Source organism: Dermochelys coriacea, chromosome 1, assembly GCF_009764565.3.
Source record: "Dermochelys coriacea isolate rDerCor1 chromosome 1, rDerCor1.pri.v4, whole genome shotgun sequence".
NCBI lineage: Eukaryota > Metazoa > Chordata > Testudines > Dermochelyidae > Dermochelys > Dermochelys coriacea.
The window spans coordinates 330286420-330312904 of record NC_050068.2 but is presented as its reverse complement, the minus strand read 5'-3'; the positions used below and the strand labels follow the sequence as shown (position 1 = coordinate 330312904).

General features: G+C 39.8%; 1 protein-coding gene across 30 annotated transcripts in view; it reads left to right on the top strand.

Annotated features, from left to right (window-relative positions):
• The window catches only part of MAGI2 (membrane associated guanylate kinase, WW and PDZ domain containing 2), a 1173000-nt gene that overhangs the window by 913941 nt on the left and 232574 nt on the right, over window positions 1–26485 (top strand). For 14 of the 30 annotated variants that reach the window (XM_043497794.1, XM_043497696.1, XM_043497715.1 and 11 more), the window contains 4 exons: window positions 11488–11545; window positions 20964–21085; window positions 21439–21567; window positions 22357–22539. In XM_043497794.1, coding sequence (XP_043353729.1) covers window positions 11488–11545; window positions 20964–21085; window positions 21439–21567; window positions 22357–22539 — 492 coding nt within the window. The remainder of the gene's footprint in view (window positions 1–11487; window positions 11546–20963; window positions 21086–21438; window positions 21568–22356; window positions 22540–26485) is intronic. The other 16 variants (XM_038415335.2, XM_038415326.2, XM_043497749.1 and 13 more) reach the window with 2 other exon arrangements.

The window sequence follows — 26485 nt, the reverse complement described above, 5'->3', positions numbered from 1 at the left end:
TTTTTGTGAATACAGACTAACATGGCTGCTACTCTGAAACTCTAGTCACTCTATCTTTTAATTTCTGTTTAATGAACCTCCTCATTTTTGCATAGTTCCCCTTTCTGAAATTAAATGCCACAGTGTTGGGTTGTTGAGGTGTTCTTCCCACCACAGGAATGTTAAATGTTGTTATATTATGGTCACTATTTCCAAGCGGTCCTGTTATAGTTACCTCTTGGACCAGATCCTGCATTCCACTCAGGACTAGATCGAAAGTTGCCTCTCCTCTTGTGGGTTCCTGTACCAGCTGCTCCAAGAAGATATTTAAAGTATTGAGAAATTTTGTTTCTGCATTTCGTCCTGACGTGACATGTACCCAGTCAATATGAGGATAATTTAAATCCCCCACTATTATTGAGTTTTTTATTTTGATAGCTTCTCTAGTCTCCCTTAGCATTTCATCCTCACTATCACTGTCCTGGTCCGGTGGTCGATAATAGATCCCTACTGTTATATTCTTATTAGAGCATGGAATTACTATCCATAGAGATTCTGTGGAATATATGGATTCATTTAAGATTTTTATTTCATTTGATTCTACATTTTCTTTCACATATAGTGCCACTCCCTCCCCCCTGACCTGTTCTGTCTTTCCGGTATATTTTGTACCCCGGAATGATTGTGTCCCATTGATTGTCCTCACTCCACCAGGTTTCTGTGATGCCTATTATATCAATATTCTCCTTTAACACAAGGTACTCTAGTTCACCCATTTTATTATTTAGATTTCTAACATTTGTGTACAAGCACTTTAAAAACTTGTCACTGTTTATTTGTCTGCCCTTTTCCGATATGTCTGATTCTTCATATGAATGTTTCTTGTCTGATCTGGCCCATACTTTGTCCTCTTTCATCCCCTCCTCCTGACTAAAACCTAGAGAATCTCTATCAATAGACTCTCCTCTAAGAGAAGTCTCTGTCCTATCCATGTGCGCCTCTGCAGCAATTGGCCTCCCTCCCCCCCCCCCATCTCTGAGTTTAAAAACTGCTCTGAAACCTTTTCAATGTTAAGTGCCAGCAGTCTGGATTTACTTTGGTTTAGGTGGAGCCCATCCTTCCTGTATAGGCTCCCCCTATCCCCAAAGTTTCCCCAGTTCCTAATAAATCTAAACCCATCCTCTTTACACCATCGTCTCATCCATGCATTGAGACTCTGAAGCTCTGCCTGCCTACCTGGCCCTGCGCATGGAACTGGAAGCATTTCTGAGAATGCCACCATAGAGGTCCTAGATTTCAGTCTCTTTTCTAATAGCCTAAATTTGGCCTCCAGGATGTCTCTCCTACCCGTCCCTATGTCATTGGTACCTACATGTACCACGACCACTGGCTCCTCCCCAGCACTGCACATAAGTCTATCTAGATGCCTTGAGAGATCCACAACCTTTGCACCAGGCAGGCAAGTCACCATATGGTGCTTCTGCTCATCACAAACCCAGCTATCTATGTTTCTATTGAGTGAATCTCCGATTACTAACACCGGCCTTTTCCTAATGACTGGAGGTCCCTCCTCCAGAGAGGTAACCTTAGTGCAAGAGGATACCCCAACATCATCTGGAAGGAGGGTCCCAATTATGGGAAGGTTTCACTCTGTTCCCGTTGACTGCTCTCCTTCTCTGGGCCTTTCATCCTCCTTAACAATGCAGGGGCTGTCTGACCGGAGATGGGACAAATCTACAGTATCCGGAAAGCCTCATCAACATATCTCTCTGCCTCCCTTAGCTCCTCCAGTTCCGCCACCCTGGCCTCCAAAGCTCGTACACGGTCTCTGAGAGCCAGGAGCTCCTTGCACCGAATGCACACATACACCACCCGCTCACAGAGAAGGTAATCATACATGCTACACCAAGTGCAATAAACAGGATAGCCCCCACTCTGCTGCTGGGCTTCTGCCTGCATTTTCTCCTGCAGTTACCTATGTAAATGATAGGGGTTTTGTTTAAATCAAGAAGTTTTGATTATAGTTTAGTTTAAGGTTTTAAAGAACGGCAAGTGTACCTTGCCCCCTTCCCACTCCCCTTCCCAACTCCCTCTCAGCAGCCCCTGTTTGCAAAGCTCCCTGGTCGCTTACTCACTGGTTTATAAAGCCCTGGCCTCCTTGATAGCCCCGCCCCCTGCCTAAGGCTCAGCCAGTGAACAGAGGCTTCTAGATTTCAAACCTTGTTTTGAAGCTCACAGCCTCCTTGGAACAGCTGGGATATTCCACAGTTGGTGAGATTCCAATCTTTGGCTCAAGCCAGAGTAAGGTCATCTAGTCCCACGGTAACCTCTCCTCATGAACTCCGATGCTGCAGCCACAGACAAAGGTTGCTCCTATTGAACTAGTTCAACCTGAGCCATTGTTACAGGTGCATAGATTCTGGAACTAGGGATGCTGGGGGTGCTGCTGCACCCCCTGGCTTGAAGTGGTTTCCATCATATACAGGGTTCACAGATTGGTTCAATGGCTCTCAGCCCCCCCACTATACAAATTGTTCCAGCACGCCTGTACAGACACCACAGGAGATTCCATTGGCTCTGCTTCTATTATCCTCTTTACCACCAGATGACTCTGCAATGCCAGATTCTTCCTCCCCTGTGCCTGATGAATTTAAAACATATTGGACCTCCTGAGATATGTGGCTTCAGCTTTGGGTATTCAGGCTGAGTTTGTTCAAGATACTCTCCCCTTATGGAGGGTATCTTTCCTCATAAATGAATTATCTTGGATCTGCTAAGACCCTAGGGAACACTCCAGCATCCTTTCACCTACAGTGACGCATATTGATAAGAGATAGTATGTGCCTCTTTCTGGTTTTGAGTGCTTCTACACACATCTGATGCCTAACTCTCATTTGTTGTAATGGCAGCTAGTGAGAGGTTAAGACAGGGGAGATACAAGTCAAAAGACAAGGACTTTAAAAGCTTGATGAAGTAGAACAAATTTTCCTCCCACACCTTACAAATACATGTTGCCAATCAGCAAATGTTTTTATCAAAGTACAATTTTATAAATTGGGAAGTTGTGGCACAATTTACAGATAAGTTGCCAAAATCCTCCAGGCAAGAGTTTAAGGCTTTCATTGTAGAAGGCCATTGAGTGGCCATCTGTAAGTCACTACTGTCTACTTTGGACATGGTGATTCCTTCCTTTAGAGTTATGGCCTGTGCTGTAACTCTGAGAAGGGCTTCTTTGTGGCACAATTCTGGTATGGCTCTGGAGGCCCAACAGACAATTGAGGACTTACCCTTTGACAGTCAATCTTTATTTTCAGAGAAAACTGACAAAAAGTTACATTCTTTAAAGAATTCTCAAGCTACATTGCATTCATTTATTGGCGGGGGGGGTGGGGATGGGGGCGGGAGGAAGGGTCCACTTAGTGGCAAACTTGATATTCCATCCTCTGATCCAGGGGAAGTCAATTTTCCTCAAACTCCATGGTTCAGGGAGTTCTAAGAGGAATCATTCATATTTTTTCCACTGGTGAAAGAAGCAGTTCCTTAATACTGTGCTGGCTGCCCTTCTGAGTACTCTGTTTGTTTGAGCCATGGCAACTTGGCAAAACCCCCATATACCTAATTTTCAAAAACAAAGTGTTCCTAAGACCACATACAAAACTTCTGTCTGAAGTAGTTTCACAGTTTCACCTGAACCAGATAAAATACTTACCTATATTCTTTCCTAAGCCACACTCAAACACAGTTGAGCAACTCCTTCATGTATTGGATGTGAGACTGTTTGGCATTTTATTTGGAGAGAACTAAACCATTTTGTTCATTATATCATGTTTTTGTCTCCTGTGCGGATCACATGAAAGGTTCGGTGATCTCCTCATGGAATATTTCCAGTTGGATAACTTCCTTTTTTTGCAATGGTATTTGGAATAACTCAGGCCACACCTCACAAAGGGACTCATTCAACTGGGCCCCAAGTGATGTCAGTGGCACTTCTCAACTATGTTTCAATATTGAACATTTGCAGGGCTGCTACCAGGTTTTCCACACATACTTTTACCAAACATTATGCAATTATGGCTGCATCAAGATTGGATGCGAACTTCAGAAGGCAGTTCTGCAGTATTCTTTAAGCAGAGTCCAAGCTCACCTGCTACAGCTTGTGAATCACCTGAGTGGAATATACATCTGCAACCACTCATAGAAGAAAAGATACTTACCTATCTGTAGAGTAACTAGTTTTTTGAGATGTAGGTGCAGACATGTATTCCAAAATCCATCCTCCACCCCTCTACATTGGATCTCAACTATTGGCATTTGATGTGAAGGAACTGAGAGGGGTCAGGATGGTACTGCCCTTAAATAATAAAGGAACGGGAGCCAGAAGATTGCAAGTACCTCCCCTACGGATACTGCTAGGTAAAGTTCACTGGCTTTAGTGCAATAGGCACACACGCATACCTGAGTGGAATACATGTCTGCAACCATATCTCAAAGATCAACAGTCACCATACAGGTAAGTAACTGTCTTTTTTTAGCAACTCTGGGAGATAGAGTAGACTAAATATTACTAATTTCTGAAACTGATTGACACAAGATGCAGATGATTAAAGACATTATGTATTGCAGTGATTAGTACACAAGGAAATAAATGGTTGTCAAGTCAACGCCCTACAGCCAGTGTATTTAATAGATCTGAAATATATTTATAGTACAAGTATACCACCACTCAGGCATTCAGTGTTTCCATTGAACAGGGAAGTAATTGTATACAACCTCATATCCATGAGAATAAATACTGAGTGAAATAGTTTGTAGTTACAGACAGGTTGTGGAATGCAATGACAATGTGTTTGTGGGATTTGCCGACATGTAGATGGCAGTTGGAGAACAGCGTTATTTTGGTGTTTGGTTTGAATTGGGTAAACGTGGTTTTGACTGAGAGCTGGTGGGTTTTCTAAATGAGTGGTTTGTAAGAGTCTGTAAGAATTTGAAGAATGAAGCTGCTTTCTTTGTGATTGCAGGGTTGTTTGTCCTAATATCTATCTGTGTGATAAGAGTTGTTAAGACAGTGAGAGATTTAGCCTTCAATTTTTGATCCAGTTCATTTTTTTTTCATATCCTTTGTTTTGTAAGTTAGTATAGTGTAGTTGGGATCAGTGATCTGCATTTTCCAATTTTAAATACGGTCAGTATTCGCAAACCTGGACAGGTTTCTCAAACTGTTAGTTTAGAGCATTATAGCATACTGAAGATGGGTTTCAACATGAGGCTTTCAAAAGCTACATGGATGACTGCCCTATAAGGACTTCTCTGACTCGGGTTGAACAATTGTCTGAATGAATATACAATATCTGATACATTTTTCCTGAGTTTTTTGTAAGGTGATCTGTAACCCTTTCCAAATGGCAACCACATCACTATTGTATTTGTTTCATATAACCTCTTGTGTAGTCAATGTCAACATTCTCTTTAGGTGTTCAATTGATACTACAAACATCCAACTTAGATGATTAACTAGTATTCAGAAAGGTATTATTTAATAGAAACTTAACTGTTCATAGTTCAAATTGGACTACAGTACATGTTTCTTGTACTATTTTTTTAACACAACATTAATGAGACACTTGTCCAGGATGTAGTTAGATTATGAAGACACAAGCTGAATAAGGAATGGGGAAAGAGAAGAGAGAAGTCAAATCAACACAAAATGAGCAAAGAACACAGATTGGTGAATGGAAAAACTCAGTATTATCAGGAAGGTCTGTTGTACGGGTTCCACAAGGAGTCCTAATTTGTGTGACTGGCTTTTTCCATGGCAAGTGGCTCAAGCTGACTTTTTGACATCTTGACTTTGATAGTTTTATAGGGATAATATTTTTCATCAGGGTGTATTCTTCTTGAACAATTTCTTCCATGTATTAGCAAAAAGAAAAGGAGTACTTGTGGCACCTTAGAGACTAACAAATTTATTTGAGCATAAGCTTTCGTGAGCTACAGCTCACTTCATTGGATGCCATGAGCTGTAGCTCACGAAAGCTTATGCTCAAATAAATTTGTTAGTCTCTAAGGTGCCACAAGTACTCCTTTTCTTTTTGCGAATACAGACTAACGCAGCTGCTACTCTGAAACCTTCCATGTATTAGACACTAAAATCACTTTCAGGAGCAGCAGGCATATTTTTCTTTTTCAACCTCTTTTTACTGTGACTGATGCAAGGAAAATCCCACTGTCCTTTTGTTCAGATGTTCTCTTATTAATCTCTTGACATATATGTAATAGGGCAGTGATGCAATGTAGGCTGTTGTTCCAAAACCTTCGGAGGGCTTGTGTGTGTCTTCCCAATGTGGCAAACAGCAAGTACCACATGAACTACAACAATATGAGTCCTTCCTGTTGGTGATGGTAATTGATTTTCTTCATCTCAGTATATGAAGATCCATAATGCTTCCCTTCTTTCCATTCCCTGGGAATGTACAGTGAAACCAATAAGAATGGATGTGAAAGGCAGCACCTTTTCAGATAGCAGACGTAGCTTCTGGATTGTTTGTATAAGCAGGCTGCAATGAGGTGGTTCTGCCATCAATTATTAAAATGATGTGCTTGCATGCAAATTAAAGCTGTTTTATCTTTTTTTAAAACCTTTTTTGGTGGATCTGGTGGAAAACCTAGGACTTTTTGTTAATACTTGAGTGTTTAACACATTTGAAAGTAGGTGACTCATTCTGTATTTAAAACCTGGCTCATGTGCATCGTGAGCAAGGTACCTGAATGTTGCCATGTAGTTTGGATTTTTTTCTTTTTTGTATTTTTTTTTTGTAACTGACAATGATCACTGTGCTTCTAACTGGATTCTACTTTTCTGGCAATGGATGAAATGTAAAATGTACAATTTACACTGTGCATATGCTGTATACCCAGCACATATATGGTCACAAAAAGAGGAATTTCTATGTCCAAACTTGATATCTGTATTGTCCAAACCGTGCAAAAGATTCTTGCTGGTTTTCACCTTTACGCTTTTTAAAAATTTTCTTGAAGCATTCGCTAGATCATATGAAGAAATCCCATTAGAATGCTGATCTAACTTTAAGGTAAAATATTATATTGATTTTAAAAAGTCCAAGTAAACATGGAACTAAAATTTCCCCTCTGTTACTGAGGGTAACCCCACTGAAGTCAATGGTGTTTCAGAAGTATAAAAAAGAGTAGAGTTTGTTTCATTAATGCAAAGATCTTTGACACAATGTTCTTTCTGTGATGCTGCTGGGTGCAGAAATTATGTAAAGTTTATAAAACTCCATATCCCATTGTCACAAAAGGAAAATTGGAAAGCACAATGTAAGTTCGTCATCTTCCCAACTCAAATTACTGTTGCGAGAAGTAGCCTCTTCCATTTTGTGTTTATAATAATGTCCTTTTATAAATGTATACTGCTTGCTTTTCATCCCTGACAATCAGTACCAGGCACAGTGGATCAAATGATAAAGATTAACTGCAATGCACATATCCAGTATTGTTCAAATGTCTATCTTGGCTATTTTATGAAACATGAAAGTATTGCCCTCATGTAGTCTTTCAGTTCCCCAGTGAAAACAGAATAGATGCCACTATTTAATGACAGGGAAAAAAAAATCACGAGGCTGCTTAAACCGAATGTAGCAGAAGATTCTTCTAACAACAGCTATGCACTAAACTATGCTCTGCTAATCTTATCTTGCAAACTTCAGCTAGCAGCCCAGCATTTGCGCTCTGGCAATTCCATTTCACTGGTCTGCATAGAATTTTAATTAAACATAGCTCTCAGGCTGCATCTCAAATGGAAGAATGAAATTAGGGCATACCCTTATGTAGAGTTTATATCTATCGTTATGGTGCACAAAGGTAATTTTAAATTTCATTTTTTCCAAACCAATGACTATATTATGATAGGTTTCAGACTAGCAGCCGTGTTAGTCTGTATTCGCAAAAAGAAAAGGAGTACTTGTGGCACCTTAGAGACTAACAAATTTATTAGAGCATAAGCTTTCGTGAGCTACAGCTCACTTCATCGGGTGCATTTGGTGGAAAAAACAGAGGAGAGATTTATATACACACACACAGAGAACATGAAACAATGGGTTTATCATACACATTGTAAGGAGAGTGATCACTTAAGATAAGCCTGGTTTCAGAGTAGCAGCCGTGTTAGTCTGTATTCGCAAAAAGAAAAGGAGTACCCGTGGCACCTTAGAGACTAACAAATTTATTAGAGCATAAGCTTTCGTGAGCTACAGCTCCTCAAGCCTAAGTTAATTGTATCCAGTTTGCAAATTAATTCCAATTCAGCAGTCTCTCGTTGGAGTCTGTTTTTGAAGCTTTTTTGTTGAAGGATAGCCACTCTTAGGTCTGTGATCGAGTGACCAGAGAGATTGAAGTGTTCTCCAACTGGTTTTTGAATGTTATAATTCTTGACGTCTGATTTGTGTCCATTCGTTCTTTTACGTAGAGACTGTCCAGTTTGGCCAATGTACATGGCAGAGGGGCATTGCTGGCACATGATGAACTGGATACAATTAACTTAGGCTTGAATAGAGACTGGGAATGGATGAGTCATTACACAAAGTAAAACTATTTCCCCATGGTATTTCTCCCTCCCACCCCACCCCCCACTGTTCCTCTGATATTCTTGTTAACTGCTGGAATTAGCCTACCTTGCTTGTCACCATGAAAGGTTTTCCTCCTTCCCCCCCCCCTGCTGCTGGTGATGGCTTATCTTAAGTGATCACTCTCCTTACAGTGTGTATGATAAACCCATTGTTTCATGTTCTCTGTGTGTGTGTATATAAATCTCTCCTCTGTTTTTTCCACCAAATGCATCCGATGAAGTGAGCTGTAGCTCACGAAAGCTTATGCTCTAATAAATTTGTTAGTCTCTAAGGTGCCACAAGTACTCCTTTTCTTTTTATATTATGATATTAGATAATTAGTGGTTTAATCCATCCATTTCAAAAAATAAAATGGGTTCTCCATAATATGCCCAATTCATTAAATTTTTACAGATTTTTACACTAGAAAATGGGATTGTCCATCTGAAATATCAATAGTTGGGCTAGTTCACAAATACTGTTATGTATCATTACATTAGAAAAACATAGACTGATAGGCTAATAATAAATCATCACATTATTTGTGTATATTCACGGAAAATACAACCACTGTATCTAAGTTCTTTAGGTATAATCTTAAGAGTGTATAATTCTAAAGAGAAACGGGGTACTTCCAATTCCAGCAAAACGTACACTGCAATAAACTTTGAAAAGATTCCGCAAATGGAAGAAACTAAATGACAGTTAGAGCATTGCTTATATATATTATACACTATATATATTTACACTTATACTTACACACTATATATATTTATATAGACATAAATACTTACTAGCTACCTGTTTAATTTGCTCTCTCATGAAGAGTATCTTTATTATAATTAAGTTAACAGAATAAATTGGAATGGAAAAGCCTCACAGGATGCAGATAAAATAAAGTGTGTGTCTATGTTTGTAAAACAAATTCCTTGTATTGTTGTGTCCCAGGTGGGCAGGAGCTTTTTAAAGCAAAGCAAAGCACTGAGCCTTCACAGCAAGACCTAACTATGAACTGTATTGATCATATATGCACTGAGGGTAAAATTTACTTCTGTACGGACAGTCAGCACAAGACCTATGCACTACTTGCCTGTGTGAATATTCATGGGGCCTGGACCAGGCTCCCTAATTCCAGTGCCAAGATGCACAGGGTTCTGTAAAACCTGTAAAGGATTTTCTAGGATCAGTCTCTTCTTGTTTTAAAGTTCTGGTGAGGTGTTTGGAGGGGACAACCCCAGGACTTTCACTATAGATCACCTTACTATTGAAATAAATTATTTTGCATTTGTGCATTTGCTATTGCAGTTTTAAAATAACCTCAGAAAAGAGACACAAACTTTGTTCAAATTCAGATTGCCAAATAAAGGTTCAATTTACTTTAGAAAGACTTGCTTATGGTCATAGTAGAAAAACTTAGACTAAGAAACTTAAGGCACAGGCTTTTGAGCTTTAAATTACTCATCTGTGGAGTTTCTCTTTGAGTTAAATACCATCTGCCAGTCTTCACAGGAGGATTATTCATTCTTTATAGCTTCAGGGACAGTCAAAGCAGAAACTCCTGCACAGGACAGTGTGACAGGAAGAACTGCCCATGAAGTACTGCTGCCAGAAATTGTGCCTACCCATTAAGATGCCACAGCAGTCTAAACAAGTTCAGTCAGAGCAGAACCAATGTTTACTATTTCAGATATGATTGTTTGAGAGGTATCCAGCAGAGAATATTTTTAAAAGCTGTTCCTATCTGCAGCTCTTTCAAGCTCACTCTTTGTCATTTAAATCTTTCTTTTCTGTCAGTCTTTTATAGCACATCAAGGGGTGAATAGCCACAGTATATCTGTGAAACAAAGGGCTAAGTTCAAGTCATGCAGGTGGACCTCATGCAAGGCCAGTGGTTTACATTGCATATGAACTATGATGATTCTATCTAACCTAGGTTTATAGACTTACTACATCCAAAATAACTATATTAAAAGTGTGATAAGGTTGCAAAGTCAAGCACTCCAAAGCTAAGAAATGCCAAACTTTAGGTTGTCCATGCAACCTCATTCTTTAATTACATGATTGCATACCCTTCCCTCATCTCCTCTCACTTCAAACAGGAATAGGTTAGGAATACCCATAGATTTGTGAGTCAGTGCCTCCATCAAAATTATGTTGCCTTAGCATTAATGATTATTCACTTCATGGAGTTGTTTATTTTTAGTTTGATTTTTTGCACTCCCAACTACTGTTGTAATATTCTAAGTCCTGGCTAGTAATATGTACAATGTTGGGAATTTTTAATATGATTTTTATCTTGGCAGCTTCCCTTTAAATAAATACAACTGTATGCTCTATGTACCTTTGGAAGAAGAATCCCAGCATATCACTAGGGAATGAGATTATACATGATATGCTGCTATTGCCGGTTGGCATAGCTGTCTGCAGAATAAAAAAGTAGCTCAACTAAAATGTATTGTATTTTGTAGTGGTGACCCCTTTCACACAGCAAGCCTCTGAGTGCAACCCCCCTTATAAATTAAAAAACAGTTTTTAAAATATTTAACACTATTATGAATGCTGGAGGTGAAGCGGGGTTTGGTGTGGAGGCTGACAGCTTGCGACCCCCCAGGTAATAACCTCGCGACCCCGAGGGGTCACGACCCCCAGTTTCGGAATCCCTGTTCTAAAGAATGAGAATTCTAGATTGGCATGCCAATTTTCAGGTCACTACTACTTGCTGCTGCCAAGGCACGTGCCTAAAATTTGGCATTGATTTTGAGCACTAAATCCAACTTTGCTATCCAGTTGCTACACTCAGCATCCAATAGAACTCTACTCTTTCGTTACTAGAAATCTTGGCCTTTTGTGCTATATTTACTGAAAGAGATAACTCTTTGTTTTTCAGAGCTTCCATATGGCTGGGAGAAAATTGATGATCCCATTTATGGCACTTATTATGTTGAGTAAGTTCCCAACTTCAATATTAATTTGCTGTTAATATTTCATAACCTGATATTAATATCCTGTTCAGTGTTTGACTTGGAAAAGTATGGGCATAATTATTTTCCCCTTTGACTTCAGGTTATGCAGGAATTATCAGGCTCCAATATAGTTGCAGTAAATGAACGGTTTCTGTATATTTCAAACTGGTTACTCTGTCACTTCTTCTTGAGCCCCGATCTCATCCTGTGTATTCCAGAAATATTTTGGGGGGGAGGTTGAGGGGAGCACTTAAATCAAATGTGTTTTATTTTCTATTTAACAAGTTTTAGACACGCATCAAACAAGGTGCAGATTCTTGCCAATCCAGGAACAGAATAAAACTTAATCATTTTTGCTTCATAATGATACTTTTCTGAATAGTCTTACTTTGCGGTAAGTCTGAGAGTCACATTATTTTATATGAGTGCAGGTTGTATCTTATGTGAAATTTTTCTATGCTCACTCATGGCATTAAGAACAGGAGTACTTGTGGCACCTTAGAGACTAACAAATTTATCTGAGCATAAGCTCACTACACCCCACTACATTCCCCCATCCCATCTTTTTACCAAAGCAGCTTTAACACAAATGGCACTATCCTTTGGCCTGATTGGATATGTCTCGACTATGCAATTAATTCTGTAGCTTATGAAAGCTTATGCTCAAATAGATTTGTTAGTCTCTAAGGTGCCACAAGTACTTCTGTTCTTTTTGCGGATATAGACTAACATGGCTGTTACTCTGAAACTCATGGCATTGTAATTTTGCACCTAAAGGCACAGCTAGAAAAGGAGAATGTAATTTTCTATTATTTTAATGGCACAATCCCTGCCTGCATTTTTCCAGGAGAACATGGGGTGTGTGTACAAAATAAAGAAAAGATCCTTTCTCCCTTCCATTTAGTATAGGTCTTTGTGCAGTGGGGTAAAGTGGATTACTACCCAAAAGAATAGGTGTAATTTATTAGTTTATTTAACTTGAGCCTACATAAAATACCCAAGAATTGAAAGAGATGAAAACAGGGCTTGCTTCTCCTCTGCCTTTTATCTTGTGCAGCCATTGACACTTGTGCAAAGTGAGTCTAAAGTGGCAATAAAATGATACCTAATCAAAATGATAGCATTATATTCTCTCTCTGCACAGGTGTCATAGACTACCCAAGTTATAAGGCCATGGAGAATCAATCCCAGAAACTATTAATGACAGGTTTTAGAGTAGCAGCCATGTTAGTCTGTATTCGCAAAAAGAAAAGGAGTACTTGTGGCACCTTAGAGACTAACAAATTTATTTGAGCATAAGCTTTCATGAGCTACAGCTCACTTCATCAGATGCATTCAGTCTGAAGTGAGCTGTAGCTCATGAAAGCTTATGCTCAAATAAATTTGTTAGTCTCTAAGGTGCCACAAGTACTCCTTTTCTTTTTGAGAAACTATTCACTCACTTTCCCCTGGTCACAGCCCACAGATGGTGAATTGAGAGCCCATCCAATTGAGGAAAGAGGCAAACACACCAGATAAAAATCTATGAAACAAATAACAGATCCATTTATTTTAGAGGGAAGAACTTGCAGAAGAAGATTTTGAAAAGAAAAACCCAAACTCAGATCCTTACACTGAGAGCCTCACTTTGTTTCCCCAGTTACCCAGGACAAATTACAGTGTTTTATAGTTTGCTTAACCCATAGTTCTCTGATACCCTGTTGTCTCTTGATTCCATACTAACACTACATCTATGCTGGCTCATTTTGGAGATATACCAGCTCTCATGCTTTCCTAGTTCCAAACTGCAGTGCAGAGCCGTGTTGCCATCAGTTTGGGCAGGAAGATGGCAGAGTGCCTCTGAGATCCCTGAGAATTTAGGAGCCAAGTTTTTAGGGCTTTCCTTCCAGAGCTGATAAAAGAGCTACAGCACCTGGGCCTCCTCTCCTGCTCCTCCAGACCTCCCAAAATAAAAACAAAACTGTAATAGAGTCCTTGGTGGCTTGGGTTGCCTAGTGGTTAGTGCAGGTAGTCCCCCCTACATACGCACACACCCTGGTGGGCCAGTCTTACAGTCCTGGTCCTCCTTTACTCAGAAATGTGGTGAGGAATACTGGTGGTTTGAGTCTCTCCTGTAATGAAGGCAGTGGTAGGGGAGCCCAGGCCCACCCACTCCACCAGGCTCCAAGCCAAGGCCCTAAGAGGGTCAACAATATCTGGCCACCCAAGGTGCCGCTGAGTTACCCTCCCTGGGTCACTTCCTACCGCTGCTTTTCTCTCCCAGCTTTTAGTCCCAGGAAAGGTGTAAAGAATAAGGAAAGGTAACCAAACCGTCAGCCCTAACTGGGCTCAGTGTACAGCCTCACTTCCCTCAGGAAGGCTTCTCCAGCCCCCTTGTCAGGAGCTTTCTGGATAAGTCTGTCTTTCTCCCCAGCCTTCCCCCTTCTGAGCTGGGTTGCTCCCTTTTCAACCCATTCTCCAGTTGGAACGTGCTCTGCAGGGGTCAGGGGTGGGGATATCTGGGCCCAGTACTGTCCTTTAACCCCTTCTGGTCCAGTGTGGGGTTTGTATACCCCATCACAAAAACAAAAGCTTTGCTTGGGCCACAGTCCTGCTGACTCCTTTGTAAAGCTGCCCTGGGTCTCTGTGTTCCCCAGCTTGTCCTCTTCCCTCAGATGAAGGAGCCATCAGCTCTGCCCCCTGACCCAACTCACTCACCCTGTCCAAATTCCTACCTACCCCAAGCAAACAGGTGAGTGGATTTTTTAACCCCTGTATATAATGAATAATGCCAAGGAATTACTCCTCTGTCCTTATGCTTGGGTTTTTATAATATTCCTGGGTAGTAAATGATGGTGTTCACATATCTCTTTATAGTAATCCTCTTCATAGCTCCCAAATATATATTTATACAGCCTCTGGTAGTGACTAATGATCTTCCACAGAAGTGGCTATGTACTTTACAGACTAACAGGTGTTGTGCAATTCCTTGCCCCAAGTGCTGCAATGCAGTTGTGTTTCTAGGCTGTTGTTGCCAAACTCACTCATCCCACAGACAAAATATAAAGGATGGAAAGGATACCTTAAAGGCATATTGTACTTACTGTAATAGAAAAGCTTTAATGGGATCTAGCAGAGATCTGGAATAGTAAGAATGGATGTTCATAGATCAGCATTAAAAGTGCAGCAGCACTAGCTTTATAAAGGCTTTTATAGTCAATATAAGGAACTGTATTTTAATCTGCTTTCTAAATTCAATAATTTGGTAGTGAAAATTGTTTTCCATTTTTCATTATAAAAAGTGACAGTGTTACACCTTCCTTTATTACTAGCATTTAATAGATGATTTAATTTTTAACTACATAAAATCACATTACAATAAACTCTTTTAATTATGTCATTAAATGGATAAATCATGAAAAGTTAGGTTATGAACCTTTGCATATTCAAATCCAATCCAACTTTATAGGAATCACTTTAAAACTGACAAGGAAAGAATATCCTACCCTCCACTTATTAGAACATCTGTATCTCTCTAAAAATAAAGAGAGGCAGTTTGTGGGGATAAACCACTGAAGTAATCAGATTCAGTGTAACACCTTGCAGTGGTCAGCCATAAGGAGTATTTAGATTCCTAGCACTCAGTTAAGCACAAAATATTTGCAATTTTCTCTAGAATGTGAAGGCCCAGATGCTGCTTCTCCTCTCAGTTGTACATAACTAAGGTTCAATGGATGGATATGCTCTTAATTCACCTTACTATTGCAGATCCAAACTTATCTGCAAGGGATGGACATTTGCACTAACTCTAGTAGGTGAAACTTTCTACTGTGACTGGGTCAACTTTTGTGCAACCTTCTAACAGTGCCTGTGATTTAAAGACTAAACGCTAGCCTTCTTCCTTCCACAGCCCCGCACAGAATTATGGTGCTGTGCTGGCCTTTTCAGCTGTCTAATCGCAAAAAGAGCATCTCTACCTTTATGGTTGATTAACTACAACATGAAACTCAATTTGCAAACATGGTCTCCTTAATAGGACAGCTAAACTAACCAGATGGGTACTTATTGTAAACCGTGCATTCTGCCTCAACTGTGCAACATTTCTTTATCTTTTCTATCTGACACACTGTTACTGCTTATGTAAGAAAATAACATGTTCTCTCAGCAATTCTGTTTGTCTTTCATTTTAAAAAGTAGCTAAATCTTACATTTTGATGCTCATTTCAACAAATATGTCCATTAATACTTGTTTTAAACACAATTTCAGTATCTAAATGAAAGATTTGGATGTCTTTTTAAGGAAAAATAAAACAGCAATAGAGGCCACATTAGTTAAATCAGCCTTTACCAGTTCCACTTCCCAGCTGACTTCCATACTAACATCATCAGCACAGGTGCAGCACTGTGACACCATGCACCAGGTTGCATTGTCCAAAGCAGGGAGCCAGGCCCAACCCTGTGGGACAAAAGCCACTGCAGTGCGATGAATACAGGATGGGCTCGCTTGCCAGCCCTTCCTCACCGGGACAGGATGGGCTTGCTCTCCAGCCCCTGGCCTCCCCTCTGCACTGGGCCTCCGCTCTGCACTGGGCTTTATTGAAGTCATGGACACAAAGGAAAGCCACGGACAACAGAGAAACCATGATATCTGTGGCTTTTTTACCACTGCGACTCATAGACTTTAAGGCCAGAAGAGATCATTGTGATCTCTAGTCTGACCTCCTACACGTTGCAGGCCACAGAACCTCACCCACCCTCTCCTGTAATAGACCCTGAACCTCTGGCTGAGTTACTGAAATCCTCAAATAATGATTTAAAGACTTCAAGGTACAGATAATCCATCATTTACTCTAGCTTTTCCCAGCAAGTGACCCATACCCAAGGCTGCAGAGGAAGGCGAAAAAACTCCAGGATCTCTGCCAATCTGACCTGGGGGGAAATTCCTTCCCAGTGTCAAATATGGTGATCAGTTGAACCCTGAGCATATTGGCAAGATCCACCAGCCAGATACCTGGGAAAGAATTCTCTGTAGTAACTCAGAGCCATCCCCATCTAATGCCAAACTGTGATGGCGGGCAACTGGCCCTTTGAAGCTCCCTGCTGCAGGCCCCATGGTTCTTCCACACTGGACCTCAGGAAAGGAGCAGCAAAGGTGCATCCTTTAGTCCTGCCTAGAAAAGTTGCATGGAAGTGGCCAATCAGAGCCCAGCAAGCTCATATAAAAGGAGCTGCAGGGCCTTAGCAGGTCAGTTCCTGGCTGGGACCAGAAGGGCAAGAAAGGGTGCTCAGTTCTGGCTGCATTTACTGGACCTGAGAGAGAGAGGATCTGAGAAATTCAGCCCTGAGTTAAGGGTGAAGAGAATGGAGCTACGTGGGAAAAATCCCAGGGAATAGCCACAGCGAAATGGAGGCAGCAGTACATGGCTACTGTTTATAGGGTCCCCAGAGTAGTGGGCATCCCCACTAGCAAAATGGCCTAAGCCACAAGTCGTCTTTAGAAGCACAAGCAAAGGGCTGGATTTAAAGGACCCAGAGATGGGGCTGATAACCTGTAGAGAGCAGAGAGTTTGAGCAGAGAGAGACTCCAAGGAGCCTAGGAGGGTCTGAAGAGCAAAGGCACCTGAGGAAGGAGGGGCTGAGTCCAGCTTGAGCCTGGGATTTGAAGGCTTTTGTGTTTGTTTTGGACTTCAATACTCCCGGAAGGGGTCCTTGATTGTGTGACTTGGCCAGATGGCTGAGCCACTGAAGACCCACCAAGCAAGGCTTACAACATACAGGGGATGCCAGGAAAGGCCTGCAGTACCACACCCAGACTCTAGGAGGCACTCACAAGAGGTGAGTGCCACTATACAAATTTGCAGCTCTACCTATTATTAACAGCCACATTTACAAGTGATGACTTTGTTACATACATAGCAGCTTTAAAGTTTGGCAAATTTCTTTCACTTTCACTCTTTAAAACAAATGTCCCTGTTGAATTCAATAGAAATCTTTTCTGGGTGATGAACATCTGACATCACCTTTTGGATTACCAGGTAAATTATGTCACCTAAAGATACATTGCTGTTTCCCCTCTATCCCCTGGGTTTAATGAACACTGGAATATTTTCATTTTTTTAAAATAACACTGTCTAAAGGGTAGGGCCTTGATCCAGAGAATTGCTTCACATGGGATCATGCAGGTGACTTCAGTGGAAGTCACATGTACTCAGCACCTTTTACAATCCCTGATTCTAAGAGAGCTCAGGGTCAGATCTTCAAGTGTTTAGCATCCACAATCAGAACCAGATATTCCCTGCAGCTCTTTCTGAGAACTGTTTTGAAAGGCTGGTCCTGTGTGCATAAATATTTACCTCTCTGGAGCAACAGTAATTTACAACACATCCAACAACTTCACATGCATATCTAGCCAATCGCCCAAACCTGCATGATGCTGAGTGCTCTCAAATCCTTTGGCTTCATCAGGAGAAGCATGTCACATGACACAGGAGATGATCCCCACCCTGCTGGATTTGTTCCCTAGTCAGTAAAAAAAAATTATCCTCCTGATAACACGCTCTGCAACATAATGTATGGGAGAAAGTTATGTATGAGATATGGGATATCAAAGGCACAGTATCAGAGAAAAACACATGCTAATAGGAGCCATTGGAAATGTTACATATTGGGAGAAAGTTCTGGCATTACAATGAGATTTTTTCACGTTTCAGTGCTCTACATGAATTAGTTTCTGCACTTTCCCCCCTGTTTTCTTTTATAAAATACAACAGAAATATAGTAGAGTCTTAAAATTTCATCTTCAATATAATTTTGTTTGCTGCTATCCAGCACATAATGGATTCGTTATTTTGTTAAGCAATTTGCCTAAACAGTCACTATTGGGGTTAAGATTTCTATTTCATTATAAACAGCTAATTTTGTTTTCAGCTTATCAAGGACCCACTATGCACAAACACCATCCTGTTTCTCTCTTGCATAGAAATCACATGTAGTGAAAACTTGAAAAAACGTGTTGCTGGAGTATTTTTCAGTGATACTGCAGAATAGCATATAGCCACATAGATTGAAACTAGGGCTGTCAAGCAATTAAAAAAATTAATCGTGATTAATCATGTGATTAAAATCACAATTAATCACGTGATTAATCACACAATTAAACAATAATAAAATTCCATTTATTTAAGTATTTTTTTGGATGTTTTCTACATTTTCAAATATGTTGATTTCAATTACAACACAGAATAAAAAGTGTACAGTGCTCACTTTATTTATTTATTTTTGATTACAAGTATTTGCCCAATAAAAAACCCCCAAAGAAATAGTATTTTTCAATTCACTTAATACAAGTACTGTAGTGCAATCTCTTTATCATAAAAGATGAACTTACAAATGTAGAATTATGTACAAAAAACTGCATTCAAAAATAAAGCAATGTAAAATTGTAGAGCCTGTAAGTCCGCTCAGTACTACTTCTTATTCAGCCAATCGCTAAGACAAACAAGTTTATTAACATTTGCAGGAGATAATGCTGCCTGCTTCTTGTTTACAGTGTCATCTGAAAGTGAGAACAGGCGTTTGCATGACGTTGTTGTAGCTGGCGTTGCAAGATATTTACTTGCCAGATGTGCTAAAGAGTCATATGTCCCTTCATGCTTCAACCACCATTCCAGTGGACATGCTTCCATGCTGATGACAGATTCTGCTCAATAACAATCCAAAGCAGTGCAAAATAATGCATGTTCATTTTCATCATCTGAGTCAGATCCCACCAGCAAAAGGGTTGATTTTCTTTTTTGGTAGTTCGGGTTTTGAGGTTTCCTCATCAGTGTTGCTTTTTGAAGACTTCTGAAAGCATGCTCGACACCTCGTCCCTCTCAGATTTTGGAAGGCACTTCGGATTCTTAAGCCTTGGGTCGGTTAGAAATTTCTCATTGGTAGCTTCTTAACGTTTCATGAAATCTACAGTGACAGTGTTCTTAAAATGAACATGTGTTGCGTCATCATCCTAGACGGCTATAACATGAAATATATGGCAGAATGCGGATAAAACAGAGTAGGGGACATACAATTCTTCCCCAAGGAGTTCAGTCACAAATTTAATTAACACATTCTTTTTTAATGAGCATCATCAGCATGGAAGCATGTCCTCTGGAATGGTGGCCGAAGCATGAAGGGCCATACGATTGTTTAGCATATCTGGCATGTAAATACCTTGCAATGCCAGCTACAAAAGTGACATGCAAATGCTTGTTCTCACTTTCTGGTGACATTGTAAATAAGAAGAGAGCAGCATTGTCTCCTGTAAATGTAAACCAACTTGTTTGTCTTAATGATTGGCTGAACAAGAAGTAGGACTGAGTGGACTTGTAGGCGATGAAGTTTTACATTGATTTGTTTGAGTGCAGTTATGTAACAAAAAAAATCTACATTTGTAAATAGCACTTTCATGACAAAGAGTTTGTACTACAGTACTTGTATGAGGTGAATTGAAAAATACTATTTCTTTTATCGTTTTTACAATGCAAATATTGTAATATAAATAATATACACAATTACAACACAGAATACAATGTATATGAAAATGTAGAAAATCATCCAAAATATTTAATAAATTCCAATTGGTATTCTATTGTTTAACAGTGCAATTAAAACCACGATTAATAGTGATTAATTTTTTTAATTGCGATTAATTTTTTTCAGTTAATCACATGAGTTAACTGCTATTAATTGACAGCCCTAATTGACACTTTACATTTACAGCAGTGTGCAACAATTTGAAAGGACAGAGAACTTCCAAATGGATCTGGGAAGGAAACAGTTTTACCAATCAGAGAAAAATGTCAAGTTTATGAAAAATTTCCCTATCATAACTTGAGAGGAAGAGGTGGAATCTCAAATTTTTCAAAGATGAACAATATCTTTTTTTAATTTAGGTTAATTTGCGACATTGTTTTTCACATTATTGAAATTTTTGTTTTACTTTTGGCCTTTTTTATTGTTTCAATTTGTTTTACTATAATTATTTTAAAAAATCATTTTGAAAATGTTGAAACAGGACATTTTGATCATTTCAAAACTTTTCTCCAAAAATGTTTGAACTGAGAAATTGTCAGAACAGTTTCAGTTGTAACCAATTGGCATTTTCCAAAGAAAGAGTTTTGTTGAAAAATTCCTGATCTGTTCTATTTCCCAGTTATTTCTGCTATGAGCTAGATTGTGCATCCCTTACTTGCACTGATGAGCACAAACTCGTATATTCTCATTCACTACAACAGGACTACTTGTGTGAGTTTTTTAAGCTGGCGTAAGGGTTACACAATCCAGCCACATGCAGGTAACCCACATGATGATGATCCCATGAAGTAAATGATAATTTTTCACGAAATGGACTCAATTTTTAATCCTTACCAATTTTTTTCAGCCACATAAATAGAAGAACACAATTTGAAAATCCTGTCCTAGAAGCAAAAAGGAAGCTACAGCAGCATAACATGCCCAACGCAGAACTTGGAATAAAGCCTATGCAGGCCCCAGGTTTCCGAGGTACAGTACCATGTCAGATTTAAGAAGAAAATAATTGTAATACTTACCTGGTTTTACGACAATGATAACATAGCCTTGTTAAAATACAATTAATTATTAATTAATTGTATCTTCTATGAATTAGCATTAATTGGTGTTCAGTATGTTCCTAAGATAACCTATCTAGCAAACATCATTTAAATTGAAGCCTCAGACACTATTACTATAGGAGTTTACAAGAACACTGAATCTTGATAATGTGAAAATGATTGCGTGTAGAAAGAAATGTATTAGCAAAAGTCAATATTGATAGATGAGTAAGTTTTGACATAAGGTTATAGCCAAAGAATGAGGCTTGTTCTCCTTTGTAACAGTAGAAAACGCCTCATCAACATTACCTAGGCCTAAAAACGTTCACCCGTATCCTGCTCCTCAGAGGTCTCGCAGTGTGAATGATCTGTCTCAGTGTCGGCGGGACAATGCTGGAATGTACAGTCTGTATGGTATGTCCAAGTGCTGCTTGTTAGCCAAGCTGCACTGTTGTAAAAGTAGTGAGATAAGTTAAGTCACAAACCTTTTCACCTTTCTCATACCTTTTTTCGCAAAATAAAGCACAGAAGAGAGGCACTGGAAGCCAGGTGAGGCTTATTCTTGCCTGATGGTAATTTTCACAGTTTACACTGACGCACATTGAAAACAGATGTAAAGGTCACTGAACTGTCACACCGATTGTAAATGTCATTTGTTAGAAACTGAAATTCCATTTGTCTGGGGTGAGAAGATTATCTTGAATTTACCCTTTTGTCTGAATCACTGATATAAATGGATATTTTTTGTTATTGGGGGCCTGAGGGGAAACTAATGATAAATTATTTGGTGTACAAAGCTGAATTGATAGGCTAGGAATAATTTTTAAGAGTTCAAAGTTACCTTGCATATTATTTTTATCACTGTGTAAATATTTTAGTTACACAACAATCTATCTCAAAACTTATTTCCAAGAGCATTTGCTTCAGTGCTTATCAAAGAGCTTTCCTAGCTCTTCCACCCCCAAGACTGATCTGCCATAGGTGGAAAAGTTCTCCTTAGTTGGTTTTGTATTAATATAAAATAAGGACTCACTAATGTGTTTATTTCTACTGGAATGCTTACACTCTTTATTTCCTTTAATATCAAAATGCCACACTGCCACCTACTATTGCTGCTGCTTCTCTTCTTTTTTGTTTGTGAGTCTATGTTATATTATGACTTGACTGGAACTATTTTCTTTTTGTTTGTGTTGACTGATGTAGAAAAACCACTCTTCACCCGTGATGCATCACAACTGAAGGGAATTTTCCTCAGCACAACTCTCAAGAAGAGCAACATGGGCTTTGGATTTACCATCATTGGTGGGGATGAGCCAGATGAGTTTCTACAGGTGAAGAGTGTAATTCCTGATGGGCCTGCAGCACAGGATGGCAAAATGGAAACAGGTGATTAAGTTGGTTCCTTGATATAATTATCAGACTTCAGCCTTAGATTTTTGAGCAGCATTTTTCTTAAGTGCAGAAATAAGCAGGTGTGTTCGTGCTGTCATTCTGAATGGTGCAAGTAGAGCTGTGTGAATAACTAGTTTTATGGGTTGCTGGCCATTCTGAAAAATAATAATCACTTTAGGTCAACCTAAAACAAAGGTTTTTAAAATGTTGGTAAATCAAAAAGTTAGAAAACATTAGTTTTGATCAAATGAAACATTTCATTTAAATGTTGAGAGGTTTTTAAAAGGTTTTACTGTTTCTTTTAATAAAATTGAAGGAAGTTTCAAAATGAAAAGTCATTTGAAATAGAAAAAACAAAATATTTCGATTTTTTTTTTTTTCAAAAAAAAATTGTTTTGTTTTGACACAAACAATTTGGCAAAACTGACACACATTTGCAAAATGTTTTGGACTCACCAAAGCTACATTTTTTTACTCCAAAAAAGATTTTTAGACAAAAACTTCTTCCACCTCTGGGACAAGAAGAATATTTCTGCTTCAGAGAATATTTCCCAAGGGAAGTATTTCCCTGGAGTATTTCTTTCTAGAAATGGAAGGAAAACTTTTATTTTTTCCTCACAATATTTTCCTATGATGAAGATCTCTGAAGCAAACTTTTACTTATTTAGGGTAAAATTCTCTCACATATGCAGAGCAGATCTCAGATGTGATGCTCTTCTCAACACATGCTCAGATTACCTGTGAAGATTCCGTGCCTGTAGAGACAGAGGCCACAGAGACAGACTCAGACTTTTCTGGAGGAAGGACTATATTTTAAAATAGTCAAATTAAGTTTGATTCTGCTTATCTGGGTAAAGATTATGTAACCCTTCTGCCAGGTGGAGCCAGCAGCAACAGGGCTGGGTTCAATATCAAGGGGTTCCTTTCCATCGATACAACACAGAACCAGGTCGAGTTCCCACCCAGTAACCTGGGGAAATTACACACCACACCTGGTTGCCTCAGAGAGGCAATACTTCCTTACCTGCAAGCACAGAGTCTGAGTGTAGAAAATCAACTTTTAATAAAAGGAGGGAAGTAACTCAGCGTTAATTTGGGAAAACACCGCAAACAGGGTTCATAAATATAAACCATGAGCCAAAGACCCACCCTCCAAGTAAGTTGGGCAGTGTCCTTTTCCCCTCGGGTTCTTAAGCCCAGGAACCCAAAAGTCCCTTTAACGTGTCCGTCCCTTCTCTGCACCCCACTCACAGTTGCTGTCTTTGGTCAGTACAAGCAAAGAGTTCAGAGGTGCATTTGAAGAGTTCATCTCCCACCCTAGGTGGAGTGAGGGGTAAGGAGGCACCTAACTTGCTCCACTGCTCAGACACTCATTTGCCACCCCTCTCCATCGGCCACCCTGCTGGCCATTCGCTGTCCCACCTGGCCACCCTGCCAGCTGTTACGCTCCTCTTTGCCTGGCCATCCCCTCAGCCCCTCACCAGCTACTCACACCAACTACCTCACCAGCCACTCATTTGCCAGCTGACTGTCAGTCACCGTCTGCTGCCACCTGCCTCTCTGCTGTGACCTCTGCACATCAGTCTTTTAGTAATTTTCAGCTCTTTGGAGGCTGGACAGAAACAAAGCCCCATCTCAACATGATTTCAGCTCTCAGTGATGTTTAGCTCTTAGCAGGCTTGGCAGAAACACAATCCAACTACAACTGATCTCAGCTCTGATTGAGCATTTAAAATAACAAAGAGGCTCCTAAGGAAGCCTATTTAGCTCTTTCCCTGAACAGTGCGGGGGAACAGGTTAAACCAGTCCAGGGAGGACCCTTGTGGGAGGGTCTACACATCCCGGCTGGGACACTTGTCCCCACCCCTCTTACTTTCACAGGACTCCGGCATTCAAGCACCCGACTTAATGAAGTCCTTTCAGATGAGGGTCCTGCTTTCCTGTATTCATACAATAATGCCAACAACATTGGTAACAGCATTTCACTGCCCCTGCATTCAGTACTAAAGTGATTTGTAACAGAACACCAGCCAAAGTTAATTATTTGAGCAACACACCACTCTATCTGCTGGATATCTAAGCAGAGTAGGTGTGTTCATGTAAATATAGTTTGCTCTAGAAGTCTCTCCCCCTCCTAGCTAGCTGTCAGGGAAGAATTCAGCAGACCCTGCTTACATCTACTTTTAGTAAAGGCTTACAAGATCATCTCAGATCCATATATGGAGAGAATCCTCCTATGTGCCTTTCCTCATCATCCATGGATGGTGGGATCAGCTGTCACCCTACCTCTATGCCCTGCAGAGGGTGTTCCCTAGCCCTAGGATCTGTTTTGAGATGGGGTGGAGACTGGTCAGGCTGATGGACACATACGTCTTTCTCCCTCCATCCTGACAGAGATTTTTAGAGAAAAGATAATAAAATCTGGGGCTATGTTATCTTTGTGGGGGGCCCCCAACTGAAACCAGTCATAGGGGTAGCCTAATCTATGGTAGGGAAAAGCCCCATATGGACACTCATAGAGAACAACGTGTGGGGGATCCTTGCAGATTTACTCCCTCAATCCTCATTTCTGCAGATTTTTGTGGGGGGAGGGAATAACCAGGACCATAACATGTCAGGATACACCACCTAGAACTACTGCTGGTGCTGTAAGGCCAAATAAACTTCTGTAAGACCATGCAAGTAGGAATTGTGGAGGTTCTGAATTTTACTGTTTTTAAAATGCCCTTCTTCCACAAAACATGCCATTAAAATGGTGGAAGGTTTCTGGTGCCAAGTAAAGAGTGGCAGATATAACAAAAAAAATATAGATTTCTTTTTTGTAAAATCTTGTAAGTGTTCTATCAGCTTGAACTTTAGTTGCATTGTTGATGTCAACCTCAAAGTGCAATTTGGTACACAAGGTTAAAATTCAAGAAACTAATTAGTAGAAGAAATGGTGCAACAGAGACATGCTCAGAAGAGACTAATGAATCCTGTTAACAGTAAAACCAATCAATTGCTCTTGAACTGTGCCTTGATCTTCATGTTGCAGCAGAGGGCTTCCCAGATTGTTATGGCCCAGCATACTTTGATTAAGAACTCAAAGCAGGATTCCTTTGAAATAATCTGAGTGGAATGGTTGAGTGTCTTTTCTAGAGCCTGATACTGAAACTGCATGATTGGGCTGTTGCAACATTGATGGTTGTTATTGTGGTCATTCATTGAGAGGCAGGGTGGGTGAGGTAATATATTTCAGTGTATAAACTTCGATGGGTGAAAGATACGAGCTTTTAAAGCTTACACAGAACTCGTCTTCAAGTCTGGGAAACGTACTTAGAATGTCACTGCTAAATACAAGATGAAACGGATTGTCTAGCATAAGTAGTTAACACATTTATTCAGATGGGTATTTATGAAGAAATATATTTTTTTAAAACTTACATTAAAATAATACTGAAGATTTTATTGAAAACCACAAATACAAGGAAAGTAAGAATTAAAGGTGAGAGAGAATTTCAAAACACAGAATTATTATTCCAATAAACCAGATATGTGTATGTATTAAAGTACATATTGAGCTAAATTCTGTCCTTAGTAGACTCCCCGCAGCTCCCTGAATATCAAGTTATCACGTGTGTAAAATAAACCAAGAGTTTCAGGTTAATGAATTTTGCCTCACACAACATCCCTGTGAGGTAGGCATGTGTTGTTATTTTCATATTATAAATGGGTAAACTGAGAAACAGGAATATTTAAAAACATAAGGTTTATAAAACAGGTCTGTAGCAAATAACCCAATTTCTTCATTCCCACTCCTTTGCATGTTTCCTAAACTGTGCTTCCTGTTCCTCAGATACCCTTTTCACAGTCTGCTCACCTTCAGATATGTTGCACTTCACGGTATGCCAAATAGTCCTTCTTGGAGCCATTTCAGAAAATAGATTGTTCACTTACCTAT